This window comes from Poecilia reticulata, linkage group LG4 (assembly GCF_000633615.1).
Source record: "Poecilia reticulata strain Guanapo linkage group LG4, Guppy_female_1.0+MT, whole genome shotgun sequence".
Lineage (NCBI taxonomy): Eukaryota > Metazoa > Chordata > Actinopteri > Cyprinodontiformes > Poeciliidae > Poecilia > Poecilia reticulata.
The window spans coordinates 1716552-1727652 of NC_024334.1; the positions used below are offsets into that span (position 1 = coordinate 1716552).

Below are 11101 nucleotides of genomic sequence, written 5' to 3' on the forward strand. Positions count from 1 at the left end.
TATTTAGCTCTATTCGTCTTGCTCAGAGTTCCTGCTTCTACTGAAGAAAAGATTAGCTTAAAATGAGACACAATTGTTTTTACATCTTCTTTCCTTCAAATTCAGCAATCTACATACGTTTATAATATTTATATGACAGCAGAGGTTATATTTCTGTGATACTCACCTCATTTTGCACGTTGAACATCTGTTTTAGTCATGCAAGTCTTTTACTTCATGCAGTTTTTTTCTGTTACATTAATTATGTTTCTCTTTTTTCAGACTTTGACAGTTTTGAAAGTGTAAAGAAATATACCTAATCTATACAATATCTGTAAATATGGGCCATAGCAGCCGTACTGGTTCATACTGGTGGATTCCCATTAAACAAGCTGTAAAATTGTTTCTAATTAGCAGCCCAGTGATTACAGCAGGCTAACACAACTTTCCCAACGAGTGTGAAATAATTCAGGTCTTTTATATCGACACAGAAAACGGCTAAAAACAACAACAAAAGGGCCCACACAGGGCCGGATTTACAAGGATGGAGGCCCCTGGGCTGCAGTCAGTTATGGTGCCCTGTCCACTGAAGAAGAATAATTTTACTAATTCAAATTACAATACAGTAAATTACAAATTACAGTAGGTTTAATACATCCTATGGCCAGTTGCTCCATGTTTTTCACAACAAAACCGAAATATTTATTTTAGCTCCATAAGTTTCATTACTTGAGAATTGATTACATTCTTAAAAATCCCCAAAAATATGCATTCAGGTCACCTGACATGGGCCTGTTGGTTTTATAAAGAATGCAATTGTTGCTAAATGCACATTTGTAAAAATAAACAAATAAATCACTACATATATTTACAATTTGTGAAATATTCAAAACAGGAGACCAAGCAACAACTCTTAGTTAGTGGCTATTTAACACAAGATCATTGCTATACATAAATATAGTATTTTTTTAAATCTTCAAAATTGTAATATTTTTTTAGCTGAAAACTAAATATGTCGTTCAAAGCAACAAAAGCTCTTGCCTCCGCTGAGGAGAAACCGCCTTGAGCAGCTGAACTGCTCTTTAGTTCAAAATCCAAACCAAAGACAAACAAACTTAGAACAGACCAGAATTAAAACACACACACACACAAATATATATATTTATAATGGACGAAGAGTAGGACTTCCAAAACAACCCAAAGAATAATCGAGTGACACTCCCATCTGCTACAATCAACCAGTTTAATGGATGAAAGGTGGTTAAATACACTGATGATTAAAAACCCGCCTAATACAGACACACACACTCCATCAGTGTGTGTATTCAACACTGCTGCCATGTATCTGTGTAAATTAACATGTCTGCAACAGGAACCTAGTGTAGACTTTAACAGAAGGCATGCCAAGGTAAATAATATCACCAGTCAAATGTAGAAAGAATATTGCAAAAATTCAGTATATACACAAACCCAGGCAGCTTGAAGAACCGGAAAACCTTTTCTTTTGTTGTGCCACATTGGTTTCATAACAACAAATCATTACAAAACCTCAGTGTACCTGTGCAGTGATGTATTAAGCTTTGATTTGATGTAATCAGCCACTTTGAGATGAGTTACCTCTGAAATCTTCTCCTGCAGCAGCTTTTCTCTTTTTGTTTGTTCAATCATTACGTTTTTCTTTTGTGGAAATTGGAAACTTCGAAATTCCTCGCCCTCGGTAAGCAATTTCTAGAAAATGTGTGTGTGCTCTTGCTTGTTGGGGGCTTTGATGGCAACAAGCCGTTTAAAAACTGGACATTTCATTTCCGGCTTTGAAGTAAAGGTAAGGTGAACCGATGCAATCACAAAAACTCGGACATTTCAAGAGTGCTATGACTTCTCTGCATTGTTTTCCACTGAATGTCAACATCACAGATAACGTGGATTTCATTGCCAGTGGAGTATTATGTTGTACATTCATGGCTCAGTATGGCGCCAGTTTTTAAGGTAATGTACACAAACATTTACAGCGTACATGGTTTGCTTAAGTCAGACAAACTTGAAGAATAACATTTAAAAATAAATCCTTGGTGAATGCACCACAGATAAGGTCACCTGCTGGCTGGAAACTGGAGCTACAGACATCTTCTTCATTGTTGTTCCTCATCAAAAGATCCACTGACCTCACACTAATTCACATTCAAACTAAAACACATCAAAGCGCAGCAAAGTAAAGACTAAGGTCAATTTTCATTCCTTTAAGTCAAGGAAAATGTTCATCCATTCAACAAAATGTCTTTTTGGCAAAGTTTCGTTCCACTTTTCCTCCCATTCATCCCCATTTCCCATGGTTCAGCCCTCAGGCCCCTTCGTACAAAGCGGTGAAGGGGGTCCATCATCGCTGGAGCAGCAGGACGGTGAATGGCAGCAGCAGCAGCGGGACGCCGATGCCAGGCGTGGCCGCCCCTCCGACCGGCTTGGTCTCCGGCGCGTAGGCATAAAGTCCCGGCCTGCTCCGAGCGCACTGACCGCTCAGACACATCCCGCTTCCTGAGCCGCTGATATCCTCACCTGCAGAGTTAATAAGAGAAATTTTAATAACTCGCATCCATTTCCACAATCCAGCCATGAAGGAGTCAATCTGACTCCCGGAGAGTTTTCAACCTCCAGTAACTATTTTAAATTGAACTTCCTGTGGCTCAGACTTCACGACGTTTCCTAAAATGACTCGCTTTAACAACTCTAAAGTATAGGATATGTGTCACACAAAATGTCCTGCTGGGGGAACTTATTTTTACACTTTATAAACTACGTCTGGAAATTGCTATGGCAACTGTAATTTAGTGCAAGCGAGTTACAGGAATCACGATTGACCGCATAAACAGAACAAATATTCGCTGTGCTTGTTTACAGGTGGAATGATAGAGAACTGGAAAAAATGGCTTTCCATTCTGGAGGAGTCCAAACAAGAGATAATAACACTTTAGCATTGTTTTGCATTTTAACATGAATCCCTAACTGTGGATTTCTTACCAGACATAATTTCTTCTATGAGCTCTGCAGATAATTATGCACTCACTACGTCTTCAACATGACATAATCTACACCGTAAAATGCAGTAAACAAATAAAGTAATCAGGCGTACACAGTAAATCAACCAGTAGGAGGAATGTGAAGTCAGCCACGGGGAGTTCAGGCTGTTTGAGACAGCGGGATTAAACTTTGTTATTTAAAAAACAAATGTTTTCTCAAGAAATTTTAAACTGTCTAGTCAGGTGCCATTTGTTTTTCAGTCTAAGTTGAATTATTTGAAACGTAGATAACTCAGGGGAAAGAAGACGTCTCGTTTTTCAATTCCTTTTTTCGTTCTCTCTTCCTTCCACATTTGCAAGATTTGTAAAAAACTAACAGATGTCTTTTTAGAGGAAATATATTTCCCACAAATACCAACTTTTGTTTTAGCTATTGCCTATTCTTGTGTTGCATTAACAGAAATGTAGAAAATGTTGAAAAGATTTTTGAAAGGGTCTTACTTGCATCCTGAAAGTCGACATCGTTGCCTTCCAGAGCATCTTTTAGTCTGTTGCTCATTATTTTCAGTTCCATGATCTGCTGCCGGATTTTCATGATGGGTTTTGTGATGTCGAGATCCACTTCTGGGTTGTTGATCTGATTTGCCAAACCGTCTCCCATCACCCCTGGAAGGTACCTGATAGGAGCAGAATGCAGCTAGTGAACCACTTTCACATCCCCAGTAAACCAAAGACAAACAACCGATTACAAAATGAGTAGAGATGGTAAAGGAGAGACACTTTACATGCAACATCCTGTTCTTTAGATTTGGGTTTTCATTACATTTTACTGCAAATCTGCCTAGTTTGCACAATACATCAGCTAATGAACACAAACATTCCTGCACTTCTGTGGTATTGAGGTGTAGATCTAATCATTTCTCATATAATTCTTAATTTCTTTTCTCCAGCTTGTTGTGAATGCAAAACAATCCTGCTAAACTCCAGTAACTGCAGGTCAGCGGAAAAAATATTTACAAGAGACATGGCTAGTTTTAAATAACTCTAAGAACAATCAGCAAACCCATACTTTTCATCAGTCGGCAGCAGATATGGTGGACTGCTGCTAGAGGGAGAGGAGGGTTTAAAAAGTAAGTAAATGAAGCAATTTTAACATAATGCTACAAGAAATGATTCAGCAATTTGTATTAAAAAATTGTTAGAGTTCAAACTTGTAAACCACTTATAGGCTTTAACAATGTCACTTTATTATCTTCATTTTATCCCTGATTGGAAAAAACTGTTAAAGTTCTTATAAAATCCACCAGAGGGAGACGTAGAGCTTTAACCAACAGTTCACACACACAGAGAAAATGCCTTCATCCTTCAGCTGTCACACCCAGCCAGTGATTCATGTATTTTTCATGGTTCATCACATTATTCAGATAAGGAAGACACGTTTATATGAATGCGTTTTAGAGGATAAATCTGATAGCTTGGCTGCGATCCAAGCACTTCAAGCACAAGGAGATGCAGAGTGTGGGTGAATAATGCACATATAAGCGCAGCGTCACATCGCTCTGTAATCCATTTACCCGCCAACTGAGGGAGGTTTGCTTGTCTGTGTGGCTTTCAATGGTCCAGCTAAAGAAATCTGTGTGCAACAAACTGCTTTTTAAAAAACCATGGATGCAACTTTATCTCAGTATAATTTTAAACGTGGCAGAATTGAGATTTAATGTTCTTGTATTTAAGTGCAGCAAATTGTCTCCATCATAACAGCTTCAGTGTAATACGCATCGTCTCTTTCCTTCCTGGTTGGTTTTCTTCTTTTTTCTATTATGCGATTGAAATTATTTTTTTCACACATGCAGAAGGACTGCAGACTTTTTTTTTTCTGAAGAGAGTGCTGCCAACCCATTTAATCTTTTTTTAATCAGAAAATTAATGAATTTGTCTGAAACAAAATTAGCCTCTTTACATAAGAGACTCATCTGTAAATTTAGGGAACTAGTTTTATAAAATTAACTAAGGATGACCAGCTCCCATCTTTCTGATTCGCTCTCACCTGGCTTTGGTCATCCCGTTCCAGCAGTTGTCCTGACTGTTGCTTTCAGCCGCCAGTTTGCTGCACAGCGCAACCGGCAGCTGGACCCAGTACTGACGCATGTCCCTCAGTTTACTGGACAGATCTGACACCTGAGGACAGAACAAAAACAAACACAATCTGTTCAGTTCCACTAGTTTCTATCTCAGTTTAACTTGAAGATTAATTGAGAGTTTCTCTGCACTCTGACTCCGGTGCGTTCACACTGCAGCCTAAAGTGACCCAATTCCGATTTTTTTGACGTAATGCGACCTGTATCCGATCTTTTCATGGCAGTGTGAACAGCACAGGTCGGATTCTTTTTAGAATGTGATCCATATCCGATATGTATCCGATTCAAATGCGACCGTAACGTCCAGGCTGCATTCATCCGAACTGAACGTCACTGATTCTCAACAAATCTCACTATTCTGCAAGAGGGAAGAAAAACAACAACCATGACGGATTATATGAGGATTAAGTTGTTCATTTGCTGCTCCGGTTGGACAACAACTTCAAATATATAAGCTAAGCTCCACCGTTAGCCTCCATGTTTACTTCCGCAAACACTGAGCTCTTCTTCTTCTTTTTATGGCGGTTGGCAGAACACTGAGAACGCTGACGCTATGGCGCCCTCTAGCGCGCATGCGGGACACTTCAGGTCGTTTGCCCGTTCAGACTGCAGAACACATACAGGTCGCATTTACTGGCAGTGTGAACGGTCCCGGCAAAAAAAAATCGGAATTGGGTCACTTCATCCTGCAGTGTGGACGCATCCCCAGACATAAATTACATAGAAACACTGTTATTTGGCTAAATTCCAGATTAATTCCTTCAAAGCTGGTTGTAAAATATCAGCTGAGTGTTTGGCATCCCGTGGAAAAAAATTCACTCTAATGAAAAAGACGATCAGCTACTGAAGAAGATCAAATATAAAACAGTTTCTAATTTTTATTAAGTCTAATTAAGGTGTCTACAGCGGTAGTTTTACAGTAACAGAACCCAAATTATTACACACAAGTTCTAAGTATCACAAAAAGCAATGAGCTAAAATTACGCTACACAAACTAAATCAGGGATTTTTATTTTTTAAGTTATTCAGAAACGGCTCTTTATCGTTCATCCGATATCTGTTCATTTCTGTAAATGTAAAATGTGTTTCTGACTAAAAATGGTTCAAATTCTTAGTTTTGATGCATTTCACAACAAATATTTAGCAAATCAAGCAGAAATTGTAACCGATTTATCGGTGAACCTCTGATTAACACACAATTCTCTTTGGAAATGTTATATTTTCCATTTCAACTTGATTCATATGTGTAACATTAATGCAAATAAGTTACAAAAAAAAACCCACAGAGAAATAAGAAAGGATGGTATTTAAGTTAGCTTGGACCGAAGCAGCCACAAAAAGGTGATTGATAACTTTCAGCAGGATAATAATCCCAAAAAATTCCAGATAAAAACCAAAAATGGTTCATGAGACACAAAGTTCATCTTCTTCCATCAGTTTGGTAGAAAACTTGCAGCGGACACACACCTGTATTTCCAGTCTGAGTCCAGCCGTTGGGGACGGTTTGTATTCGAACGCAGTCAGCGAGCCGCTCTTCTTCTTCTGCTCGTGGGCGTTTGGACTTCCGGTTCCTGGTTCACCTGGGGAGCCGCATGTTTGGTACACCTGCAGGGACAATCCCCAGGCTTTTACCACGTTTCTCAAAAACTGCACGTCCTCAATTCACGCGTTTTATCTGAATCGCATGTGGGCAAGCTGAAATATTTACCTGGTGTTTTGTTGCAGCACGCAACTAATTTTCATTATTTGAAACTGAACAAGACAAAGTTTCTTTAGTTCAATTCATACAGAATTCACTTTTCAACTGGATGCATTTATTTTTTACAGAGATTTTTAAAAAAAAACGCTCATTTTCTTTTTAACTTTATTCTTCCTCATAGAAGGTTTCAGAAACTGAGATTATGAATATATGAAATATTTTGACGATATTAATTTCTTGCTCACAGGCAAATAGAGAAAGAGCATTTCCAGTTAGCTGTAAGAATGAAATAGTCCACTAGATGGCGCCACTTGCAAACGTTTCAAATAGCGCTGAATATAATATCTACTTGTGAAAACTTTATTTTGAAATTAAATTAACAAAATATTTTTATTTGGTACAAGAATAACCCCTGAGACGTCGCATCTCATTTCCTTAAAAACATAAATAAGTATAAAATATTTATACACAGCATTTAAAGACAGAATAACTTGACGCCGTACGATAAAATCTCTTACCTTTGCTGTAAACGTGTCCATGTTTTCCTGCAGATAGTGCACAGCTTCGTAGATCCGTATGGGGATGGAGGACAGAACCACGTCCAGGCTGGGCTCTGTGCTGAAGCTGGACGCGACTTGGATCATCGTGTCTGAAAGCAGAAATAAACACAGAAATCAGAAACCACTGCTTTGCGTACGCGAGCTGTGGAAACGCTTTACGGTTAAACAGAAAGGGAGTCAAAAAAGTAACAATCTACCAAGAGCTTAAACCAGAAGTTTAAAATAAACAGACATCTTTTTTACTCACTGTCTGAAATCTGACAAAACTTTTCTTGTTTTAGGTCAATTAGAATAACTAATATTATTTCTATTTGCTAAATGCCACAATAACGAGAGAAATAAAACGTCAGATTATCTTTTTAATGTCTTCAAAGTCAGAAGTTTGCATACATTTCCTCAGTATTTTGGCAGCACTGCCTTTGAACTGTCTGATCAAACCTTTTGCTTCTCCTCAGACTCAGCTGGGTTTCTGACCCGTTCCTCCTGGACAGAACAGAACTGGTGGGACTGGCCGGTTCTGCAGGCCGCCTCACTCACAACCTTTCAGATCAGCCCACAACTTCTTTACAGGATTGAGATCAGGGCTTTGTGGCGGCCATGTCAAAACATTGACTTTGTTGTCCTTAAGCCACTTTGTGACCTCTGGCCGTATGCTTAGGGTCATCTGAGCTTTAACTCTCTGACTGAAGTCTTGCTTCCATATTTCCACATGATGCCGTTTATTTCAGGAAGTGCACCAGTCACTCTTTCAGCAAAAATGCTGCCACCCTCCATTTATGATATACGAGTTTATAACCTTCCTACAACATTCTAACTTTTTCAGTCTAGTTGATTACGCCTCAAACAATAAGACGTGTTGAGGATTGGCTGGTGCTTCTTACCGATGAGCTCCTGCCACACCGGATCCAGGTCAGCCTGGTTGGCCAGGCAGCCCTTCATGACGTTTGAGCAGTAGTTGGAGCAGGGCTGGACCGAGGCCAGGCCGCGGCAGTGAGGGCAGTACACCAGCTTCATCAGGGCCTTGGTGCACTCCTCAGCGAGAGACACCTGGAATCAGACCCACCAGATTACAAGACGGAGGTTTATGGGGATGTTCAGGATGCTTTTGCTTCATTTTACTGCAAATGGTTTACTCCGCAGGCTGCACAGTGGTGCAGTTGGTAGAGCTGTTGCCTTGCAGCAAGAAGGTTCTGGGTTCGATTCCCGGCCCCGGTCTTTCTGCATGGAGTTTGCATGTTCTCCCTGTGCATGGTGGGTTTTCTCCGGGTACTCCGGTTTCCTCCCACAGTCCAAAAACATGACTGTCAGGTTAATTAGCCTCTCCAAATTGCCCCTAGGTGTGTGTGTGTGCATGGTTGTGTGTCTCTGTGTTGCCCTGCGACAGACTGGCAACCTGTCCAGGTGACCCCGCCTCTCGCCTGGAACGTTAGCTGGAGAGGCACCAGCACCTCCTGACCCCACTGAGGGACCAGGGTGTAAGAAAATGGATGGATGGTTTACTCTGCAGTACCAAAGCACGACAACAGAGGGCAGTATTTACACATCATTACACGAACAAAAAGGCACAACAATTAGAAATCTACTTTTAAACATCTTTATTCAAGGAAACTATTTAAACCCTGGCTTCCCATGAGATCCTGCTTTTTAGAGATCTTGCATAAAATATATAATGTAAAAAAAACATGAGTTTAAATGTGCACTGGCCATTCATTAAAGTTTCTAACTTTAGTCTCATGAACAGACTCCCTGGTGTTTAATTTGGTCAATGTTGCATTACAGAGTGAGGTCATGAGGTCTGAGTTATATTAAGAGTCTGCAGTCACAGAGACAGCCGAGCATGCAGGCTGGATGTGAACCGTGATGCGATGCAAAGCTTCAGCAGGTGGCAGAAATGTGTGCAGCTCCTCACAGGAAGGAATAATTCAAATAATTTAACTCTTATGCAGGACTGTAATGCATGCATCTGCATCAAGTTCGTCAGGATTACAATCTTGATCTTTTTTAGAATAATCTAATAAAACTGCAACTCATTTTTAAAGAAAGTCATGAAAATCCTGCTCATAAAAAATGCTTTTTGATGAGAAACATAAAAGACGACACACACTGCACACATGTGGGCGTTTGTGGATGATCTCCACTGAGATCTAAAAAAACAAAAAAACTCCTCGCACCAATAATTTTACATCAATCTTGTCAACCGTCTAAGAGAGAGCTTTGTTCTGACGGCAGAGGCTGACAGTTCGTTTTCCATTATCTTTGTGTTTCCCATCTGCAGGGCGGAGGATTTTTCTCTCACAGTTTGGGTGTGACCACCACGCAGCCGCCACATCTGCTTTCCTGGGAATCGGCCCAGCAGACATTAGACACATTCCCAAACAAACAGCCACATTATCAATAGTTCAGATGGCATTTTGTTCTGGCACCGATACCAGAACGCAAACCGTTAACTGCTTCTTCAAGCCTGAACTGATGTTTCCATGTTTGTCCCCAACAGCAAGGGAGGCCTTAACCATGTGTGTGTGTGTGTGCAGAAGGAAAAACGAATACACAAAACTCACCTGTGAGACCTTCTTGATCACCTCTGAGCTGACCAGCAGGCCCTGGACGAACGACCTGGCCGTGACGAAAGCCCGGATCACTTTCGTTTTCATGTCCCGAGGGATCTCTCCGAACGGCCGCAGCGTCTCCTGCTGCTTAGCAACACATTCCAGGTAATCCTCCGACAGGTTGACCTGTCCAACGGAGACGACAGCCGAAAGCACAGAGCAGAACAGATGGGCTTATTTTAACCAAACATTTACGCAGATTTAAAACCATGGACACAATCCCTGATCTGGATTTTTAGCTATTTTCCTGTGTTCAATTTCTACAGGAGAGGATGAGGGACACTGAAAAGAAAATCATAATTTTGACTTATTTCTCACACATTAATCTTCTGATTTCAAAAGACAAAATTCTGAGATTGAAGTCAGATTCTTTCACTCTTCTGTAAATTTCCTAATCACTCCATCCCTCATAAATTTTGCATTCAGCTCAGATCAATTTAATTCAGTATTCAGTAACTCAAAGCACAAGAGGGCCTGTCTGTTCCTTCACTCACCTCCGCGGGGACAGAGGCTTTAAACGTTCGCTCCAGCAGCTGGGACCAGAACTCGGACAGGTTCTCGTCCAGGTTGAGGGCGGAGCCCCGGTAGTACTGACGCAGGTCGCCGTAGAGCTCTGCAAACAGACGGGCGTTCTGGGAGTACAGGGGGCCCAGCGGAGACAGCACCTCCTGCAGCGAGCGCTCCGACTGGCCGTGCAGCTCCGTGAAATACGCTGCGGAAAGACGGCAGAGGAAAAAGTCAGGACACAACAAACTGACGCCAAACTTTGTCAGCACAGCAAAAAGCCCAGTGTTAATTTAACTCTGAAGAGTGTGGACTATAAAAACACTGAAAAAGTGTTAATATCAACTCTGTGGGAGTTAACATAGTGTTGATTTAACTCCCACAGAGTTGATATTAACACTTTTTCAGTGTTTATATAGTCCACACTCTTCAGAGTTAAATTAACACTGGGCTTTTTGGTGGACAGCACGACTAAACAATGTTAGAGTTAAACTGTGCAGATTTATCTCTGCCTCTTCATTTTCAGCTTTAGTATCTTTTTAGCAGAGCTGTGCACAACTGCTACGTCTACAAGGGAGTTTAAAAGTAACTGAATTATTTCCAG

At 40.6% G+C, this 11101-nt stretch overlaps 1 protein-coding gene across 1 annotated transcript; it reads right to left on the reverse strand.

The window, feature by feature from the left end:
• Window positions 1-1122: 1122 nt before the first annotated feature.
• LOC103463225 (glypican-1-like) lies at window positions 1123-10778 on the reverse strand (the record flags this gene model as incomplete). The annotated part of the gene is made up of 8 exons (XM_017304239.1): window positions 1123-2529; window positions 3492-3667; window positions 5038-5168; window positions 6596-6733; window positions 7346-7476; window positions 8269-8434; window positions 9946-10119; window positions 10488-10778. Coding segments are annotated over 8 exons (1383 nt in total), but the record flags the coding sequence as incomplete, so codon positions are not given.
• Between the last annotated feature and the right edge of the window lie 323 nt (window positions 10779-11101).